Source organism: Xyrauchen texanus, chromosome 19 (assembly GCF_025860055.1).
Source record: "Xyrauchen texanus isolate HMW12.3.18 chromosome 19, RBS_HiC_50CHRs, whole genome shotgun sequence".
Lineage (NCBI taxonomy): Eukaryota > Metazoa > Chordata > Actinopteri > Cypriniformes > Catostomidae > Xyrauchen > Xyrauchen texanus.
In genome coordinates, this window is record NC_068294.1 from 35,347,995 (window position 1) to 35,371,422 (window position 23,428).

At 42.9% G+C, this 23,428-nt stretch overlaps 1 protein-coding gene across 1 annotated transcript; it reads right to left on the bottom strand.

Moving 5' to 3' along the window:
* Positions 1–1,251: 1,251 nt before the first annotated feature.
* Positions 1,252–12,803, bottom strand: LOC127660070 (histone-lysine N-trimethyltransferase SMYD5). The gene is made up of 13 exons (XM_052150135.1): positions 12,494–12,803; positions 12,058–12,166; positions 11,729–11,868; positions 9,854–9,975; positions 8,475–8,544; positions 8,279–8,383; positions 7,921–7,983; positions 7,571–7,641; positions 6,340–6,446; positions 6,058–6,114; positions 5,334–5,428; positions 3,388–3,458; positions 1,252–1,766 (listed from the first exon to the last, which is right to left on the bottom strand). Exons 1-13 carry the CDS (start codon positions 12,584–12,586, stop codon positions 1,634–1,636), a joined length of 1,236 nt encoding a protein of 411 aa, XP_052006095.1. The 5' UTR covers positions 12,587–12,803; the 3' UTR covers positions 1,252–1,633.
* Positions 12,804–23,428: the final 10,625 nt, after the last annotated feature.

Consider the following 23,428-nt stretch of genomic DNA (forward strand, 5'->3'; position numbering starts at 1 on the left):
AAGTTCTTCTGAACACAAACAATTTATATTTCTGAGAAACAAAAAAAAAAAACATATATCATTTTTAACTACAAATGTTCGCTTTCATACATCTCTGTGACGTGCACTCATGAGAGGTATGATGTAAGCTCGTTGGTAAGGTCACATGTCTTACGTGGAGTCGCGTGTATTATTTTTATGCATCCTAAATATGCATTTTGGACCGTAAAAAAATGGAGTACATTCACTTGCCTTGTTTAGAGAAGGCCTCAAATGAAATCCTAAAAACCTTAAATTCTGTTTTGATGAAGAAAGAAACTCAGATACATCTTGGATGGCCTGAAGGTGAGTAAATTATCAGCCAATTATCATTTATGGGTGAACTATTCCTTTAAAGAATGCACACTGAAGTATTTTTTTAGGCATAATTATCCAGCTACAATAAGCATTCACCATTTGAGCTCAATGTTTTATGCCTGTATGAAAACTATTCTTTAACCTAATTGTGCTAATGATATCATTGTAAAATTGTCAGCTCCAGAGAGTGCGGGTAGAAGAAACCGAATGTCAAACGAATAACGAGCCAACAACTTCTGGAGATATGATAGAAATTCAGTGTTAGTTTTGCATCTTTAGACCAGTCAGCTCCAGCTCTATTTAATATGGATTATACGTGCTGGAGTAAATGCAAGTTAAGTTACTTTTATAGCACAATTTCCCACGTTATTATCCAACAAAGTCTCATTATTAGTATTTTATATTGGTAGCTTTTTAAATATTACAAGTACAATATGAATTTAATATTTTAATTTATTAATAAAAATCTGGGTTACGAGACGCTTACAATGGAAGTGAAAGGGGGGCCGATCCATTAACGTTAAAAGCTCACTGTTAGTACAGCCACAAGACATTAACAATGTGTGTGCTAACATGATTTTAGTGTAATAAAATCGTTTACGCGCCTTTAGGTGTAAAGTTACCTCATTGCCATAATGATGTCATCTCCGCACACACAAAATTGACTGTAAAAATTATGATTTAAACAAATTTACAGCTCAAATAATACAAGAGTTTTAACAAAAGAATGAATGTGTGCTTTTATAAAAAATGCATCACATTTGTGCCTTTAAACCCTCCACAAATTGGCCCCATTCGCTTCCATTGTAAGTGCCTCACTGTAACTTGTCTCTTAAAAAAAAAAAAAAAAAAAAGGAAAAATCAAGTGTAAATTATTATTTTTGTAACCACCATTATGCCACAAATGCAGTTGATTGTAACTTTTATTGATCCAAGAACATTCCTTTAACAACCACATCATGATTTCAAAAACAACCGTTCCATCAGTTAAACCAATAGTGATTTTCCTCTACCAGACAATGGGCATACATTGTATGAGAGAATATGAAACCAAATGTCACAGAAATGGTAGAAATTCATGACAAGAACGCACATGATAAAAATATACTGCGCTTATATTTTGCATAGGCTTTTATATTAAGGTTATGATAGCCGAACAAATGCACTGCTACTGTGTGTGTTGTTTTCTTTATACTGCTGTAGATAGTGTGACAACTGGATCAAGGTGTTGGAAATGTCCACATATAAACAGGTGATATGGGTTGGGGGGGGGGGGGTCAAGAGAAGCCAAACAGAATCACACATCTGTCATTTCATCCTCAATGTCGTCTCCCTCTCCTTCCACTTCCTCTTCATCCTCTGATGTCATATCTGCATCGTTCAGCTGGGACATGCACTTCTGACAGGAACAGATGAATAAATAATTTTCCCTAAAAATGAGAGGAAAATGTTAATGACATTTCACAGTGTTTCCTACAGCATTCTGTTCTTGCAGTTGTGACAATATGGTCAAAGTGTTTTTCTATTATTATTATTATAACAAATATTTGTGTGAATATTTAAATTTGTCATTCCATGCTGATGTCATGCCACTGGTGTCACCAAACTGTATTGCAACAATATTTACTGTTTTCAAACAGGTTTCCCAAAGACTGCATCTGCCACTGTTGATATGTTGGGCTGGGCAAAAATCTAGAAGTGAATGGGGCCAATCCATAACCATTCAAATACTCACTGTTTTAAAAGTATAGCCATAAACAATGTGTTAACTTTTATCCCACTAAAATTAAGTAAACATTTATAAGTGTAAAGTTATAGCCAATTTTACAACTTTGTTGACATGACGATGTAACTGTAAAAAAAACCTAACAACTGTAAAAATGAAACTGCTCCAATAATACAGGAGTTTTAACAGAAGAATTAATGCAAGTGCTTTTATAAAATTATAAGCTTTGCATTTATGTCTTTAAACCCTCCAAAAAATTGGCACCATTCACTTCCACTGTAAGTGCCTCACTGTAACCTTGATTTTTGCTTTTTTAAAGAAAAGGAGGGACGAGTCAATAATAATTATAAAAAATTATAATAAAATCATTTGTGATTATCAACATTTTGCCACAAATACTGTTGATTGAGTTTAACTTGTATTGAACCCAGAATATTCCTTTAAGTACAGGTTGTATAAACATCCAGTCAGTAAGTGATTCAGTAGTTGTTTCTGAGTCGTTTTGAATGATTCATTAAAAAGAATCTGCTCATAAGAGTTGTTTGTTCGTGAATTGGTCTACACTGGTCACATTGTGTTTGTTTTTGCAAGTAGCACTCAATTCAGATGCTTTCTTTAATTTTTTGTTTAATTCCCAAATTCCTTTTCTTTCGTGCTTGTAATTTGTATTTTATTGTATTTTTTCTTTTTTTATTGATTAATGCCATATAAGCCTCAAAGGCTATTTTTATGGCAAGAAAAGGTGGGATCAATCAATAAAGAAAGAAAATAAATACAAATAGTTGAAATTATTTGTAGCAGTGCAGGAAATACTAGTTTATCATTTTAATCCACTGTGTATGCTTAATATTGAACATTTCAGCACACTTAATCTTTCAGATGCAAGTGTTCAGACCACACAACCTTTTATCTACTGAATCAGAATACACAGAAGATGTATTCCAATCCACTTTTATACCATAAAGAAAAAAAATTATATCTATCAGTTTCAAAGGTCTGTCTTTCATCCCGAATTAACAGCCAAGAAGATCAGCAGTTCTTTTCAAGGTGAAGTGAGGCTTTTCACAGGAATAAAGTGAATATAGTTCAAGTGGGGTTTCCAAACAAACCCTCCTTTGGTTATCCAGGCAGCATAGCAGCTGCTGATTGACAGGCATTTCATTTGATCAATAGGCGAGCAGAGGCCCAGCCGAAACCCAACAGCCCCTGTGGTTATCCAGGCTGAGAGCTGCTGCCAGTGACCAAGGCCATTGATTCTCTCTAGAGATAAACTCAGCTGGGCCATTTCACACAGAAAGATTAAGCAAGGGATTGCATTTGTTTACCTCAAGATCTTGTGCCGGCTATGACGACTCCTGTCTCGCTGGCAGCAGTCCAGGTAGCTGATGCAAATTTCCTGCAGAAGGAGAGGGAGATAGAACCGTGAGAGAGAGAGACACAATCAAATATGCACCAACTATGTTCCATTTAAATAATGCTTTTGAACAGTTTTCTGTTTAGAGGCTATAGAAAATGTCAGAAACCTTGAACACTGTGTCTGACAACTCTGTTAATTCAGTGTGAAATGTGGTGTTATGTATATATTTGAAAAAGTCACTTTTAGTAGCTATTTTATGTTTCCACATGCTCTCTAACAAGTCAGCTGTGGTCTTTGAGGAAACTGTCATTTTTGGCTAATGTCTTTGGGGTTACCATACCATAAGAACCCCACAAAACTGCCTGTTAAACACATAAAAGTAATAGTTTGCCCCCAAAAATATAGATAATTCTCATAATTTACTCACCCTCATGCCTTTCTTCTGCTGAACACAAATGAAGATTTTTAGAGGAATATCTCAGCTCTGTTGGTCCTTTCAATGGAAGTGAATGGTGGCCAGAAATCTGAAGGTCCAAAAAGCATATGAAGACAGTATAAAATCAATCCATATGACTCCAGTGGTTAAATCCATATCTTCAAAAGTGATATGATAAAGTGAGAAACAGACCTACATTTTAAGTCCCTTTTTAGCAATAAATCTCCACTTTCACTTATATATCTCAAAGTTAAAGTGAAAATAGAGATTTACAGTAAAAAATAACTTCTGTGAATCGGTTACCCAAATCATATCGCTTCTGAAGATATGGATTTAACACCTGGAGTCTTATGGATTACTTTTATGCTGTTGTATCTGCTTTTTTGCTGCTGCTCTTTCCAAGTTCTGGCCACCATTCACTTGAATTGTGTGGTTCTACAGAGCTGAGATATTCTTCTAAAAATCTTTGTCCGTGTTCAGCAGAAGTCACACATCTGGGATGACATGAGGGGGAATAAATGAGAGAATTTTGGGAGCCTGGGTAGCTCAGAGAGTACTGATGCTGACTACCACCCCTGGAGTCACAAGTTCGAATCCAGGGCGTGCTGAGTAACTCCAGCCAGGTCTCCTAAGCAACCAAATTGGTCCGGTTGCTAGGGAGGGTAGAGTCACATGGGGTAACCTGCTCGTGGTCACTATAATGTGCGGTTCTTGCACACAGTGGGGCGCGTGGAGAGTTGTGCGTGAATGCAGAGGAGAATTGTGTGGAGTCTCCACATGCGCTACATCTCTGCGGTAACGCGCTCAGCATGCCACGTGAGAAGATGTGCGGATTGGCGGTCTCAGATTAAGAGGCAACGGAGATTCATCCTCCACCACCCGCATTGAGGCGAGTCAATACGCCACAGAGTACTTTGAGCGCATTGGGCATTCCAGATTGGGGAGAAAAATAAAAATAAAATGATAAAGGGCTGGGGGGCAGAGAACTCTCTCTTTAAAAGGCATAATGGTGTAATTCTGCCTAATACTTCATTTTTGAACTATGGGACAACAAAGTAAATAATGACAGAAATTTCATTTTCAGTTGCCAGGAGGAAAACAATGGTCACTATGACAGAGAAAATACTAAATTGTATTACCATTATAATTAGTTGTCATAATGTGTACACAAAATGTTAAAAGCCTTTGTTGACTACAATGTGAAGTTAACCTGACTCAGATGACCTGACTATGTCATAATAAGCTGTCATCCATTGGAGATTCAGATAAACAAATCAGACATATGAAATAAATAAATATCTGCCAAGTAAAAAGCAGGCAGCACATGTAGGTCATTTCAATCTACCTGATAACCTGCCAAAACTGCTGCGAGTCTAAACTATAATTTTTATGACAACAAAACACTCAAGGCTTTAGAATATTACAGGCCTCCCTCAGAGGGTCGGCTTAGCATTTATTTTCCAACATGCTCCTCTGACCTCTCCAGGGCTGATGTCACTCAGGGCGCTGAGGTGGAGGAGGTTATTGTTGTCAGGGAATGAGGCCTCAGCATTGGGAACACAGCTGTGGTTACCTTGACAACACAGGAAATGACAATTAATCTTGTTTGTTAAAAGCAATGGTTCACCCAAAAATGAATGACTTCTGTCTGTTTTTCACATTTAGAATTTAGAAGAATTGGAATATAGTGCATGAGTCATTTCGACAACTTATGATACTTTATGCACATTTTTTAAGCTTTAAAGCTTCAGTCCCTAATGATTATAATTATATGGTAAAGTGCAAACAACACAGCCTTCAGAATTTCTTCATTTGTGTTCCACAGAAATAAGAAAGTTTTGCAGGTAATTCAGTCAACACACATTTTATTACTGAAATTGGGTCTCTTATTTAGACCATGATCTGTACTGTCACAAATGAGTTTGGCTCAACAATGCTCAGATACAGAGAAAACAGAAGAATATATCATATTCCACAATAATATAATATTTCCTTATAATAATACAATCATCCTTATTTGGCTAGGCAGTCAAAAATCAGTTTCAGTGTTGCCTTAGTTACTACGTTTTTGCTTTGTAGGCCAGCACTTCTTTACGGTGATCTATAATTCTTTCCAGCACTCAGGCAACTTCTATGTGAAATTAAAATTGCACAGCTGTATAAACTTAAGCATTTGCCAGTGTGAACAAAGACTATTCTCACATGAGCTTTGAAGCAAGAAAAGTCCCGAGCCCTCGCAGTTGAGGAAATCACCAGTTTCTGTAAAAGAAAATAATGTGATCTATGAAACCCTTCACCTATCAGATTTATTTCACACTTCTGCACAAAACAATCATATTTTACACAGATCGATGGCTGTCTAAGAGGTAAAATGTGTCTCTTTCATTTTTGAGTGTCAAAAACTATAAATGGATTAAATCTGTTCAGGTATACAGTGCAATGAGTGTAAATTATAAACAGGTGGACGTCAAAGAGAAAAATGACCTTTGTCAATGTCCTTGTACAGCTGGTCAATAAAAGAATCCAGATGCTCCCTCTGCTGGCCAGGAAGCTCCAGTGCATCACATGCATGAACCCACTGACTGAGTGAACTACAGAGAGACACAAATCACATCAAAATCAATTAAGGAACACTAGATTCCCATTTTCTAAAGGAAATAGCAGTGCTTGCAAGGCAGAACAATAAAAGGTAGGTTTAGGATTTAGGCTTTAGTTGTGTAAAGGTAATGCTATGGTCAAATATTGATAAATATTATGATCACCATCTGTTTCATTTTGAATGATGAACATTTTAACAATGCAAGTCAACCTAAAATAAACTTCAATTTTTTAATTATATTTTAAACCTGAATTACTGTATAAAGATGACAAAAAATGTAAATGCAACCCCACACAAATTTAAAAAATATATATATATATACAAAATGTTGGAATGGTGGTCAAGTCTTCACATTTATGGGATAATTCACACAAACAAGTCAATTCTCATCATTTACTCACCCTCATGCCATCAGTTGTGTAAGACTTTCTTTCATCTACTAAACACAAGCAAATATTTTTTGAAGAATATTTCAGCTCTGTAGGTAAATACAATGCAAGTGAATGCTGGTCAGAACTTTGAAGGTCCAAAAAGCATATAAAGGCAACATAAAAGGTAATCCATAAGACTCCTGTGATATAAAATTCTCCTCCCTGCCCCAGTAGGTGATCTGCACAAAGAATGCAAATCGCCAAAAACAAAAGAATGTGAAGGTGGAGATTTCTAGTAAAAAAAGGACTTAAGTATTGATCGGTTTCTCACCCACACATATCATATAGATTCTGAAGATATGGATTTACCACAGGAGTTTTATGGATTACTTTTATGCTGCCTTTATATGCATTTTGGACCTTCCCACCATTCACTTGCATTGTATGGACCTACAGAGCTGAGATATTCTTCATTTGTGTTGAGCAGAAGAAATAATGTCATACAAATCTGGGATGGCATGACAGTGAGTAAATGATGAGAGAATTTAGATTTTTGAGTGAACTATGCCTTTATGCGGTTTGGGCTTAATTAATCGCACAATTTTAATGAGAAGAATTAAAGTAGAATGTTTAAGAAATATATATAGTATACATTGATGCCTTGCAATTAATGTATAGTATTAAGTCTGCTGTATACATCTTAAAGAAACAGGTAAATACAACAGGCACATTCATTGGATCTTACCTGGTACCAATACCCTGACCGTTGGTCCCAATAAGGGAAAAGAGAGAGCGAAATCCCTCTGGAGTGAACCACTAAAACACAGAACAAATTAACTTTACATTCATCTGCACTTCAATGGATTCTATTTTGATCTTCCAGCATTACACTCGGTGAAGAGTTATGACAGGCCGATAAATTGGCCAATATTTGGCCATTTGGAGGTCACTGGCATTGGATGATTACTGTGCATTTGAATAGATAATAAAAAAGTGTTAACTCCCCCTATTGTCAGTTCCAAAATCTACCAACAGCCTTGACAATGAAAAATACATTACATAATATATTTCTAGTTTCAAAGATGGATGGATGACCTGACTCAGATGATCATCTTGCAGAGCTGTGGTAAACAGATTACGCAGCAAGGCCAGCTGTCCCTGAAAATAACAAAAAAGTGCTTTTTGGGGGATTTTTTTAATTAACGATCTCTAGAACATAGCATTTTGATTCACATCATTAAATCACAAGTTTTTCCTCCAGTGTGCAAATTCCTATAAGCTTCCATATTTTAAATCAAGTCTTTGTCCCTCACAAGTTTCCACCAAACCAGTAAGCTGACAAGGCGGAGCACAGCATGGCACTGAGACACTTAGAAAAATACACATATAAATGAGGGATGGAAGAAAACACTGCTTTGGCATTAAAGGGAAGGACTATGGACTTTCAATTTACCTGGAACTTCTCTCCCAACATTTTATGAACTATCTCCTCCTCTTCATTCGCTGTACGACTACAAAAGTTAGAGAACAGCCTCTGCCAGCGTCCCTTGTCTTGAGCCTGTAACAAAAAATAACAATACTGGTCAGCATTGATACACTAATATGTCACGTTTACGAAAAGTTTATGTTAATAGATAAATAATAATGACCTGCTTGATGGTGGCCACCATCCTAGCCATTAGCATGATACTGGAGGTTTCTGGAGGATAGTGCACACTCCTAAACAATATATAAAACGGAGTTAAAAATCAGTTGATATGCAAGAGCAGAGTCATTTCATTCAAGGCAAATATGTTAAAGAACGATTTTCCATCAACGGCTTACAAAGCAAAGCAATCCATTACTGACAAAGCAATGGAATGCATTATGTCTTTAATGTCCGGCATAATGCTTTCAGTACATGAGGATATCTACACCAATGAGCCAAAACATTATGACCACTCACAGGTGAAGCGAATAACATTGATTATCTCCTAACAAGGACACATTTCAAGGTCTGAGTAGATTAGATGGTAAGCGAACAATCAGTTCTCATAGTCAACATGTTGAATGCAGGAGAAATGGGGAGGAGTAAAGACCTGAGCTACATTGACAAGGGCCAAATTGTTATGGCCAGACGACTGGGTCAGAGCATCTCTGAAACAGCAAGGCTTGTGGGGTGCTCCCGGCCAGCAATGTTGAGTACCTACCGACAGTGGTCCGAGGAGGGACAAACCAGCGACAGGGTGTTGCGCGCTCATGACTCATCGATACGCAAGGGCAATGAAGGGTATCATGTCTGGTCTGAACCGACAGAAGGTCTACTGTTGCACAAGTCACAGAAACTTTTAATGATGATTACGGGAGGAATGTGTCAACATGCAGTGCATCGCACCCTGCTGCGTATGGGGCTGCAAGATAACCCATGATTACTGTCCAATGTCAAAAGCGTCTAAAATGGGTACGCGAGCATTGGAACCGGGCCTTAGAGCAGTAGAATAAGGGCATCTGGCCGATGAATCCCACTTTATTTACATCCCGTTGACGGCCATGTACATGTGTGCCATTTACCTGGGAAAGTGATCGCACCAGAATGCACTGTGGGAAGGCAACAAGCCGGTGGAGGGAGTGTGATGGTCTGGGCAATGTTCTGTGGGGAACCCATTCATGTGGATGTCAATTTGACATGTGCCACCTACCTAAACATTGTTGCAGGCCAGATACACCCCTTCATGGCAATGGTATTCCCTGATGGTAGTGGCCTATTTCAGCAGGATAATGCGCCCTGCCACAATGCACACATTGTTTGGAAATGGTTTGAGCAACATAATGAAGAGTTCAAGGTGTTGCCCTGGCCTCACAATTCCCCAGATCTCAAGCCGATTGAGTATCTGTGGGATGTGCTAGACCAACAAGTCTGATCCACAGTGGCTTCACATTGCAACTTACAGGACTTGAAGGATTTGCTGCTAATGTCCAGATACTACAGGACACCTTCCCATGCATCGGCGGGTCAGCTCATCAGTGTAGCTACTCAAAGACAACTCACCTCCACGCATCCTGCATCTTATTGATTGGATGATTTGGGTCATCATGGGAGGGGCCGAGACACAGGACCTTGTGGTACTGCTCCCAAGCAGATTGCCGGCACTCAGTACTACAATACATCACCTGAAGGGGGCAACAAATAAAGTCCATTTGCATGTATTGATTGTTTTGCATGCATCTTTTTAACCGTTTGTCCTATATAATGAGATTGATGCCTTTGGACTCCTTAAGTCATGAGGACTTCATCTATATAAATTTTTCAGCTACATGGCCCAGTGGTTAATGCATTGGAATGATGTTCAAAACATTGTGATTTCAAGTCCAGCATAAATGTATTTAACATTTTTACTACGGTTGACCTCGGAGTCTTCATGTTGTGCTTACAACAACGTAGACTGCACTTCCTGCTTCATTATTCCATTTTTTATTTGATTAAAATGTGATAGATCTTTTAAAAGGATTGTCAGATTTAAAAGCAAATTGGAATGCATCATCTACATCAGGGGTGTCAAACTCAGCTCCTGGAGGGTCACAGTCCTGCAGAGTTTAGTTCCAAACCTGCTCCAACACACCTGCCATATAGTTTTCTAGAAATGCTGAAGGCCTTGATTAGCTGGTTCAGGAATATTTAAATTTGTGTTGGAGCTAAACTCTGCAGAAATGTGCTCCTCCAGGAGCTGAGTTTGACACCCCTGATCTACATCATGTCCTTAGTTTTGAGACAGCACCACCTATAGTTCATAAGATAATAAACACTTGTTTGCCGACTCTAAACTTCTCATGTCACTTTACCAACAGACTGACATGACAGCTAAGTGGCACTGTGGTGTAGTGGATATTTCAGTGTCCTGTTGAATGGAAAGTCATAGATTCATATCCATCCTGAGGCTATGACTAATGTTGTGTGTCTTTGCTCTTTATGTCATATGTGGGTTGTGGTTAATGTTGTGCAATGCCTGCCTTTTCGGTGCTTTGCCCAGTAATTGCTGCTTGCAGGCAACTGGATTTAAGATTTACTTTTCTAAGAGCAACTGTGTACCAAATGTGTTTTGAGCCTCAAAATATTATGTGCATCTCATAATAATATTTCATAAAGAATTGAATTGCCTTTTTCAAATAAACAGATAATGAAGCAATATCTATGATGTTCATATGTATTAATAATCTTCTTAAAGCGTTAGTTCACCCAGAAAGGAAAATTCTCTCATTTACTCACTTGCATGCCATCCCAGATGTGTATTACATTCTTCTGCTGCAAATAAAGATTTTTAGAAGAATATTTCAGTTATGTATGTCCATGCTATAAACAATGCAAGCTAATGGTGACTAGACCTTTCAAGTTAAAAAAAAATATATAAAAATCACAAAGGCAGCGTAAAAGAAATCCATATGACTCCAGAGGTTATATCTATGTCTTCTTAATCAATGCAATCACTTTGGGTGAGAAACAGATGAATATTTCTACAATCCTTTTTTTTACTATAAATGTTCACTTTAACTTTCAGAATGTGAAAGTGAAAGTTCAAATTTACAGCAAGAGGATTTCAATATTGATCTGTTTCTCCCCCAAACCTCATATCGTATCGCTTCTAAAGACATAGATTAAACCACTGGAGTCATATGGATTACTTTTATGTTGCCTTTATATGCCTTTTGGAGCTTGAAAAGTCTGGAAACCATTAACTTGCAATGGAAGGACCAACAGAGCTGCGATATTCTTCTAAAAATCATCTTTTGTTTTCTGCAGAAAATTAATTAGAAAGTCATACACATCTGGGATGGCATGAGGGTGAGTAAATGATAAGAGGATTTTAATTTTTGGGTGCACTAACCCTTTAAAACAGACTGTAACAGGAGCATATGGCAGAGAACATACTGGACACTGTGGACAGGACTGGTGTCGGTCAGGTCGCACTTTACACAGCTCAGGATGGGGCAGACACAGACCTGGCAAACCACTCAACCTCCTGGCATTCTCCTCTGCTGTCTCCAGAGCATGGAGACAGTATTCACATGCTACATATGGGAAGAACCATGCCAGATACAGTTAACACAGGAACAATTGTTCAACCATTTATCATAATGCACCTTATATTGGTATACCATTGCTTCCAAGGGAAACACAAGTACCAGTTTTAAGAGGCCATTTACCATCTGGTATAATGCAATTCATCTAAATGGCATCTAAATATTGCATTAACTCACCTCTGTATTTGTACAAGGCATTCCACAAGAACTGTGATGAGACTAGAGGTCGCTCAGTAAAAATAATATCGCCCTTTTTGAAAGCTCTTTTGGCAAATAATCCTTTTCCCTGGAGAAAACATCATTAATAAAAATAAATGAATAACATTATTTTCCTAAATCTAAAAACCTAATTAAGTGAAGTGAGGTTGTCTGGAGTTAGAGACCCCCATTTCGTATGACACCACTTTAAAGAATATGAATTTGATCATTTGTCACAAAAAGCATATTTTAGATTATAAACACTTAGATGATCAGCAGGTTCTGTCACGCGATGAGAATAAGCCGGCTGAGACGAGAAGGGTGCTGCTAACTCCCCAAGCAAAGCGAATTACCCGTATCAAATTTGACTGAGCCACATAATCTGAGTTGGATGTACTTCTAACATGCTCCATACCTTAACAGTGTCGATAAATCTGACTTCTATGCAATGACTAATTTTGCCAGGATCCACGCAGCGACAAAACATGTCATCTACGGGGGCCGCCATGTTGGATATTTACACATCAACCTCTGAACCCCAGGACTGACCAATAGCGTGCATATCATATATATATATATCTTTTCTGACGACATTGAACATCACATATACATATTTATTTTAGAAAAAAATATCGCTGCTCTCTGCTGCAAACACACGCTAAAACACTTTAAAGAGGAATTATAGGCAGGAAACGTTCGATTAAAAACTAAAACAAATAGTACGGGAGTTGGAAGGCGGGGCAAGCGCACCGATAGCCAATCAGCGATCAGCTAACTCACAGCCGCCAATCAGCGTTCAGTTCACTCTCTTGAATTCTCAACAGCGGCGGGTGGGTGATTCCTCAAAAAGTTTTGAGGGTTCGAACAAGCTTGAAACGCTGAAAGTGGCCGAGTTGCGCAACAGAGAGAGGATTAGACTCGAAAGGTCTAAAAGCCGAGCTGGTGGTTGGGCTTATATTTGCAATTGAAGCCGGTGTTCAACCTCTTAAGATTGCAAATGAAGGGGAAAGTGAGACGGATCAGTCTGCAGAAGCGCTGCAAAAGCCGTATACGTTGGAATATAAACAGGGCAATAAGCAATCTATAGTGTGCGCTAATTCCCCCAAAAAGAGAATTCATACTTACACTGATCAAAGCACACAAACGGACTCACAGCAGTTTTGCACATGCGCTGCCACAAGAGACATAACAAAACAAGTGACCTCGCAGTTCACAGATCAATGCAGATCACAACAGTCAGCTGCTTCTGTACACCCGTCGACTTGGCAATGCTTTAAGATTAATGTTGTATGTGTCATTAACATATATACATTAATGTATGATGATGCCTTTCTCCTCTAGTACTCAATCGAGAATCAGATGGACCGGAGACAGATGGTACCACCTTGGAGGAAATTATGGAGATGAAGAGGCCTAATGAGGAGAGGGGCAGAGATTATTTTGAGTATAAAGTCGACATTTAATACATGTACTGACATGTATCTTTATAATAGCTATTGGAAATAACTCCATCCTTTTCTAGTTTAATATTATTTCGCCCTGCTTACAGTATGACCACGCTTACAAAATGTACTATGGTACAGAAACGATATCAGATGGTAATGCCAATTTAAATTTGGTATATACCATGGCACTGAATTATTACTGTATTCATTTACAATTATATTTACGTTCTTCATACTTCAGAGAATGCCATGCCTACATGAACACAGAACCATGGTAATACTGTGGTACCTTTTTTTTGTTAGTGCGTTATTAATAGAAACTTACAGTAATGATCTTTGATTTGTATTGTGATGAACTTACGATAAATATACCATTGAGTGTTATAATTGCAGTATGATTCATTACACTGTACAAAACAGATTAGCATTTTTAAAAAAAAATAAAAGAAAATGATAGTTTTTTTAAAGGGGTCATATAATGGTACATGCACTTTTTCAAGTTGATTGTACTGAAATGTGTGTTGGCTGTGCCTGTACACAACCATCCTATTATGATAAAAATCCATCCAGTGTTTTTGTTTTAATCTTCTTATATATTTTCCCCTGCCTCAAATCGAGCCGTTCGACCGTGGTCGGACGCCCCTCCCAGGATTGTTGATTGACAGCAGTGTTTCAACACAGACCCGCCCTCGCTCGTGAGCGAGCTGTCAATCATAGTCCGTCATCATTACTGGAGCAGAATGGCGCCTAAGCGATTGTGGTGTTCTGTTCTTCGGTGTAATAACGAACACAGCAGTCATTTTGATGTTCCTAAATCTGAACCGCTGAAGACGCAGTGGCTGAGTTTTGTTTACGATGGGAATATTCCCCACGAGCAAAGTCAATGCGTTCATGTTTGCGCGAATCATTTTTCACCAGACTGCTTTATAAACGAGGGTCAGTATAAAGCTGGTTTTGCTAAGAAGGGGCGGGGTGACCAAAGCTCATTATCATTTAAAGTCATATGCACTGAAACGGCGTGCTGAAAACAGAGCTGTTTTTGAGCAGGTAAAATTAGTGTTCTCTTACGAGGTTCTCTCGTATTGCATAAGCTAGCTTACGCTATGGGAAAGATTCATATTTTCTGAGATATTGAAGCCAAAAAAATTATCCTTAATTTTGTATCATTTGTCAACGCAGTGCAGCAACTGCAGACCTTGAGCGGGCTAGCTAGCGAGCTCATTGGTTGCTCTGCGGCAACTGCTGCAGCCAACAGACAAACTTGCATGAACTCGCGCCCAATGAGAGGCGCCCGCGCGCTCACTGTCCCAAAGCCCGCCAGAATGGGCGTGGCTAGGGTGCATATAAGCGCAGTTCGTAGGCTGGAACCCTGATTTTCATCTCTTCAGCGAAGCTCTTCGCATCTCTGAAACTGCAAGCAGCGTGCGCCGTTCGAGGGGCATCAAGCAAGCTTGTACAGCGCTCGAAGAAGCCGACGCCGCCACCTTCAGCCATCCTGTGAGCTCGCCATCCGCGACGTATCCTTTTAAAGCAAACTAGTTCCTCAGTGAACTTCACAAAAACACGGCGTCTTTTTAAAGATGCCTCGCACCTGCGGTTCATGCCGCACCCCTCTCAGCGCCGGAGACCGCCACATCATCTGCGCTCTCTGCCTGGGACTGGGGAATGCAGAGCTTCGCCGCTGACTGGCGGATGCAACCTCTGCGAGGAGCTTCGATGTCGACCCTGCAGGCTCGACTTCGAGCGCTCACGACCAAGCCGCCGCGCGCCTTCTGTTCGCCAGCGCCGAAGAAGCGCCGCTTCAAAGGCTGCGGAACCGGGTTTGAAGCGACTGTCTCGCCGGAGCCTCTCCCTCGAGCATCGCGTTCACCCTCCCGCCCCGGGGCCAGCGCAGTTGCCACCGGCGGCCGCTCTGCTGCCACCTCGAGAGCGAGGCGGAGGACAAGGGCTGCTGTTCCATCATGGCTTCGGACAGCGAGGAGTGGTCACAAGCCTCCTCATCGCCCAGGAATCCAGCAGGACCCGCGACCGAGTCGAAGGGGAACTGATACGCCTCCTCACACAGGCCGTCGACCGCCTCGGGCTCGAGTGGTCACCTCCCCTGAGCAGGCTCCCAACAGACTCGGCGGCTGCTTTCTTCAAAGCCGTCACCGCGGCGCCAGCGTCCGGGCGCTCCCTTCCTGCCAGAACTCCGCCGAGCTCTCTAAATCGTGGAGCAGCGCTCTCTCGGCCAGGATTCGATCCCACGTCTCCACCTCTCTCGCTTCAGTGGGCGGCGCCGCCGAAGGGCTACTCTTCCATCCCCGGTCGAGGATTCGGTAGCAGCACACCTTTGCCCGCCCTCCGCGAGATGGCGGTCTAAGCCAGTGCTCCCGTCTAAGGCCTGCAGAACTACTTCCGCCTGTGTTGGCGGCGCCTATTCCGCCGCCCGGCCAAGCGCATCTGCTCTGCATTCCATGGCCGTCTTGCAGATCCTACAAGCGGACCTTCTTCGGGAATGGGATGAGAAAGGCAGGCACCCAGAGGCTGTTACAGATCTAAGGAGCGTGACGGACCTCGCCCTTCACGCCACCAAAGCTGCAGCTCAAGCCCTAGGGAAGTGCATGGCCTCGCTGACTGTAACCGAGAGACACCTGTGGCTAGCGCTAGCCGACATGGGAGAAGCTGAGCTCCACGTTCCTCAGCAGCGCCGCTCTCTCCGTCTGGTCTCTTCGGTTCCGTGGTAAGTGGCATTGTTGACCGTTTTGGAAGTCCAGAAAGCCACCCAAGCCATGAATCTCTGCCTGCCTCGCCGCGCTAGCTCCTCTGCAGACCGCCCACGTAACCAGCCTCCTGCACGAGCATCTTCACAGCGCCCAGCTCAACAAAGCCAGACTTCCCAGCGTCGACAGGGCGGCCGCCCAGATCAGCGCTCAGACAGCTACCGCGAGACCGCCGCCCCGCGGGCCTCGGCCTAAGATTGCGCTGAAACCTGAACAACCGAAGTCCTCCTAGCTTTGTTGAAAAAGGACGGCTCAGTCCGCCGCGGCGGACCACCGTCAAAGCTTAGCCCCTGTCAGTCCCCTTCTCTCAGGCTACTACAGTGGTGAATTCAGCAGCCAACAAGCGGTGTTACTACCGGCTTGCCTGCACTCAAGCGCCGTTTTCGCGGCGACACAAAAAGATCTTGTAAAGAGCAAACATGTCTTATGTGTAGAAAATGTGCCCACAATCCAGTGTTCACCCCTACACACAAGCATTACACTTCCCGTGTCCCTATCAGAGAGCAAACATGTCTTATGTGTAGAAAATGTGCCCACAATCCAGTGTTCACCCCTACACACAAGCATTACACTTCCGTGTTCCTATCAGAGCACACTCACATAAAGCGGGCACAGCCCGCTCGAGTGTTAGAGTCAATAAGCGCGCCCACGAGCCCGTCATGCGTCGTCCCTCTCTGCCAGCTCTGTCACACGGCCAGCAAACACCTCTCTATGTGTAAGTCCCGTGCCCGTGACTATGCTCGCGCATCACTTAACAGATGTGACTCTTTCCCCATTCATCTCAATCGGGAAGTCACTCACAGAACAGCATGTCCCTGCTGTCTGCGAGCAGTCATGCATAAGCACAATAAGCGCGCTCACACATTCTGTTCAGCCCGCTGTGTACGGCAATCAGGGCGAATTGGCCATTCACCCTCTAGCGTTACGCTTCAAAGTGTGGGAAGCTATCCCAGGGATATGCAAATAGTGTTAAGCACAATAAAACAGGGCTATTTGCTACAGTTCGATCGCCGCCCTCCCCGCTTCAGGGCGCGGCTCGAAACTACTGTGAACACGGAAGCAGCCTGCATGCTTCGTTCAGAAATAGCAAACCTTCTGTGCAAAAGGGCCATAGAGAGAGTGCCGCCTTCACTGAGCGAGTCGGGGTTTTACAGCCGTTATTTTCTTGTCCCCAAGAAAGACGGCGGCCTCAGACCAATATTAGATCTCAGGGGTTTGAACAAGGTGCTTGCAAAAAGACCGTTCAAAATGCTTACAATCAGGAAACTCCTCGCACATGTGCGCGGTCACAGGCCATTCTTGAGATTCGCCTTCGACGGTCAGGTTTATCAATACACCGTCCTTCCGTTCGGCCTGTCCTTAGCACCCCGTACTTTCACGAAGTGCATGGATGCGGCGCTCGCACCCCTCGCGAGTCAGGGCTTGCGAATTCTGAACTATTTGGACGATTGGCTGATTTTGGCACAGTCACATACGGAGCTTCTGTCTCACAGGACAGTTCTCCTCAGTCATCTGAACAGTCTGGGTCTTGCAGTCAATTGGACCAAGAGCTCACTACAGCCCAGTCAGGCAATTTCCTTCCTTGGAATAGAACTAGACTCTGTGGCAATGACGGCTCGCTTATCTACACGGCGCGCGCGCATTGGCTAAACACCAGCGTCTGCGCCGGGCATGGGCCACAGGCCGCCAGCCGATCAGAGTGACTCAGACCTGTATATCAGCTCTGCAGCCTTGGGCGGTGGCGAATGGTATCAGCGGGGAGTGGCGATGGGAGCTGTATCTCGCCGAAAAGTCATCTCGACAGGCAGCGTCCAACACGGGTTGGAGCGTGGTCTCGCGAGGGCTCGCCGATTTTCGGCCTATGGTCAGTTCAGGAAAAGCTCCTTCACATAAATTGTCTGGAAATGATAGCGGTCGATGCTGCGCTCGTGCGCTTCCTCCTGGTCATTCAGGGTCACCACGTCCTGGTCCATTCGGACAACAGATCTGTGGTATCCTATCTAAACCGTCAGGGCGGTGTCAGATCCAGGAACCTCTTCCATCTGACAAAACGCATACTAAGTTGGTCCCAGGGCCACCTGCGCTCGCTGAGGGCGATGCGCGTGCCAGGCCACCTGAGCGGCGGCCCAGACAGACTGTCCAGAGACAATGTTCCCCAGGGGAATGGTCCCTGCATGCTCAAACAGTCCAGAAATTATGGCAAATATTCGGCAGAGCAGAGATAGACCTCTTGGCGTCAGAAGAGAACTCTCACTGCCCAGTATTTCTCTCAGCGAGGGCAGCTGGCCCAGGACTGGTCCAACTGCCCGCTTTCGCCTTCCCTCCCATCTCGCTATTGCCACAGGTAATGCAGAGGATCAGGAAGCAGCGTCACTCGGTGCTCCTCATAGCCCGTGCTGGGAGAATCAGACATGGTTCCGGAGCTTACGCAGCTGTCACTGACAGCCCGTGGTCCATCCCAGTGAGAGCAGATCTCCTCTCTCAAGCTCGCGACGCGATCTGGCATCCCCACCCAGAAGCTGGGCGCTGCAGCGTGGGTGATCAGCGACTACCCGTCGCTTTGCCAGGAGTAATGAACACTATCATACACGCTAGAGCCCCTTCCACGAGAAGACTCTATGCGTCCAAATGGTCGGTGTTTTCAAAATGGTGCACCGACAGAGACCTGGACCCACGGACATGTGGGGTGTCGTCACTGCTCGTGTTTTTACAAGAGCTGTTGGATAATGGCAGATCCCCATCCACGCTCAAAGTGTATGCGTGGCGGCCGTCGCGGCGTTCGCCGAACCCCTGCACGGCCAGTCACGGGGAAAAAGCGAGCTGGTCATCCGCTTCCTCAGGGGAGCTAGAAGGATGAACCCCAGCGCCCCCATCGGTTCCTATCTGGGATCTTTCTGTAGTTCTCGAAGCTATGAAAGCCCCCTTTCGAACCGCTTGAATCCGTGGATTTGAAATACCTTTCACTCAAAACCGTTTTCTGACTGCCCTGTCATCAGTTAAGCGTGTGGGAGACCTTCACGCGCTGTCTGTCAGCGCTGCGTGTATGGAGTTTGGACCAAGTGACTCCAAGGTCATTTTAAAGCCTAGACACGGCTATGTCCCCAAGGTGATCGGTACTCCTTTCAGAGCACAGATTATTTCCCTATCGGCTCTGCCAGCATCCGATAGCGAACGCGACACAAATCTCCTTTGCCCAGTCAGAGCACTGAGATTGTATACTGCGCGCTCCGCCTCATTCAGACGCACTGAGCAGCTTTTCGTTTCGTTCGGAGGGTGCACCAAGGGTCTCGCCACCTCGAAACAGACACTGTCTAGATGGATAGTGGACGCTATTGCTGCCGTGTACGCGTTGAAAGACCTGCCATGCCCGTTAGGCATTAGGGCTCACTCCACCAGAGGCATGGCCTCCTCGTGGGCATGGTCCAGTGGGATTTCCATTAAGGACATATGTGTGGCAGCGGGCTGGGCTTCCCCCTCCACCTTTGTCAGATTTTACAATCTGGAAGTGCCCGCTGTGCAGGCAAAACTACTAGCGGTTTAATACGCTACAGCTCCCCTGGTGAGCTGCACTAATGGGACACATTCCACACAGACCGGCACCGCCGCTCTGTTTCCCTTCCCACTATGTGCTTATGTATCACACACACACTGACCCGCACTCTTGCCGGCCAAATATTATTTCCCCACTCACAAGGGCTCCCCGGGTCCCCCACCCCCTGGGGCTCATGCAGTGGATGCTTGGCGCGCGGCGTTGACAATGGGTTCCGTAGCGTAAGCTAGCTTACGCATATCTGAGAGAACCTCTCGTAAGAGAATGTCTCGGTTACCTACGTAACCTCGGTTCTCTCTAGATGAGGGAGCGAGTATTGCGTAGCTGGCCGTGCTTCACGCCCACGGCGATTTTAAGCTTCATTCAATGAAAACCAGGGTTCCAGCCTACGAACTGCGCTTATATGCACCCTAGCCACGGCCATTCTGGCGGGCTTTGGGACAGTGGCGCGGCCTCTCATTGGAGCGAGTTCCGCTAAGTTAGTCTATAGGCTGCAGCAGTTGCCGCAGAGCAACCAATGAGCTCGCTAGCTAGCCCGCTCAAGGTCTGCAGTTGCTGTACTGCGTTGACAAATGATACAAAATTAAGGATAATTTTTTGGCTTCAATATCTCAGAAAAGATTAATCTTTCCCGTAGCGTAAGCTAGCTTACGCAATACTCGTTCCCTCATCTAGAGAGAACCGAGGTTACGTAGATAACTGAGACGTTTTCTTAAACTACTAATGAGAATATTTAATAAAAGTATATTACAAAGTTTTCATTTAGACCCTAAAGATTCATATTAACTTGTACAAAAATGGCATTATATGACCCCTTTAAATCTCCTTACATAAGTATTTATACAAATGTACTTAGTCTTTCCTTACTTTAACAGGCACAGACAGAGGCTACAATAGTACCCCCTAAAAAAATCCCAGATGTAGTTTATTGTTCAACCAAAATCAAGAAAAAGTAAATGTGTGTGTGTGTGTATGTTTGTATATATATATATGTAAAGGGATCAATGGAAAGGAGGAGGCGAGAACCGGCTTTTCAATATAAATAATAGTTTTAATGATAAACTTAAAAGAAGACATAAACACACACATGACGGACATGTCCACTAACGATCTCTCTCTCCCGCACGAATTGCGGTCCATTCCTCCTGTCAGGTTTTTAGGCCTAATGGCTCGCACATGCTTTTTCAGTTCTTTCCACATATTTTCTATCATATTGAGGTCAGGGCTTTGTGATGGCCACTCCAATACCTTGACTTTGCTGTCCTTAAGCCATTTTGCCACAACTTTGGAGGTATGCTTGGGGTCATTGCCCATTTGAAAGACCCATTTGCGAACGAGCTTTAACTTTCTGGCTAATGTCTTGAGATGTTGCTTTGATATATTATCCACATAATGTTCCTTCCTCGTGATGCCATTTATTTTGTGAAGTGCATCAGTCCCTCCTGCAGCAAAGCACCCCCGCAACTTGATTCTGCCACCCCCATGCTTCACAGATGGGACGGTGTTCTTTGGCTTGTAAGCCTCACTCTTTTCCTCTAAACGGATGGTCATCTTGGCCAAACAGTTTGATTTTTGTTTCATCAGACCAGCTGACATTTCTCCAAAAAGTAAGACCTTTGTCCACATGTGGACTTGCAAACTGTAGTCTGGCTTTTTATGAGAGTTTTGGAGCATTGGCTTCTTCCTTGCTGAGCAGCCTTTCAGGTTGTCAATATGGGACACATTTTATTTTGGATATTGATACTCGTCTACCTGTTTCCTCCAGCATCTTCACAAGGGCCTTTGCTGTTGTTATGGGATTGATTTGCACTTTTCACATCAAACTTCGTTCTTCTCTTGGAGACATGATGGCTGCGTTGTCCCGTGATGTTTATACTTGTGTACCATTGTTTGTACAGATTAATGTGTTACCTTCAGGTGTTTGGAAATTGCTCCCAAGGATGAACCAGACTTGTGGAGGTCCACAATTTTTTTTCTGAGGTCTTGGCTGATTTCTTTTGATTTTCTCATGATATCAAGCAAAACGGCACTGAGTTTGAAGGTAGGCCTTAAAATACATCCACAGGTATACCTCCAGTTGAGAAGGCTTGAAATAATTTTCTGGATTTTTCCAAGATGCTTAAAAGGCACAGTTAACTTGGTGTATGTAAACTTCTGACACACTGGAATTGTGATATAGTCAATTAAAAGTGAAAAATCTGTCTGTACAACAATTGTTGGAAAAATTACTCGTGTCATGCACAAAGTAGATATCCTAAACAACTTGCCAAAATGAAATCTGTGGAGTGGTTACCTTTTTCAGGACATTGTAATTTAATGATCATTTTGTAAAAATACAAATAATTTTACAGATCTTTATTGTAAAGGGTTTAAACAATGTTTTCCTTGCTTGTTCAATGAATCATAAACAATTAATGAACATGCACCTGTAGAATGATTGTTACTGTCCACAATAGGCTGAGAGAGGCTGGACTGAGCTTGTAGGCCTGTTGTAAGGCAGGCCCTTACCAGACATCACCAGCAAAAATGTCGCCATCATGGACTGGTGTGTCACAGCATCATCAGACTGAGCTTGCTGTCATCGCAGGCAATCTCAATGCTGTGCGTTACAGGGAAGACATCCTCCTTCCTCATGGTACCCTTCCTGCAGGCTCATCCTGACATGACCCTCCAGCATGACAATGCCACCAGCTATACTGCTCGTTCTGTGTGTGATTTCCTGCAAGACAGGAATGTCAGTGTTCTGCCATGGCCAGCAAAGAGCCCAGATCTCAATCCTATTGAGCACATCAGAGATCTGTTGGATCGGAGGGTGAGGGCTAGGGCCATTCTCCCCAGAAATGTCCGGGAACTTGCAAGTTCCTTGGTGGAAGATTGGGGTAACATCTCACAGCAAGAACCGTCAAGTCTGGTTCAGTCCATGAGGAGGAGATGCACTGCAGTAATTAATGCAGCTGGCGGCCACACCATATACTGATTGTTACTTTTGGTTTTGACCCCACAAGCCTTCAGTTAGGTGAATATAACATCATTCTAATATCCTATAGTTCTGGTGGGTTCCTGTGATCAAACACTGCAATGGATAAACATTGCAATTTGCTTTAAACTAATTCTGTCTCCTGAATATTTTATTCCCTTTAGCATCAAGCTTTTAATTGATCTAATTTTTCTTGCTATCTCTTGTTCTCTCCGGAGAGGTGGAGCTGTCGTACGGTTTTGATGGATGGGGAGAATAGTAACAGGAGGCAAGGAAAAGGAATTTGGTGAGCCCTTCTCAAAAGGAGATGTCATCAGCTGCTTTGCTGTGCATTATAAAACTACATTTGTAAAAGTAAAATAGGTTACAAAATGCATACTTGGATCACAACATTATTTTATTTTTCCTTCCCCAGTTCATCAGTGAGAAAGGAGAGGTGACACTTTCATTCCACAAGAATGGACGATCTCTTGTAGTTACATTTCACTTGACTTTTTGAGGTCAAACCCTCTATCCTCACGTATCTGTAAATCTTGAACGAATACTCTTCTCTTGATATAAAAACTGAAAAAATTCCAGAATTCTCTTTTGAGGATTCTCTTTTTTTCTTGTCTCT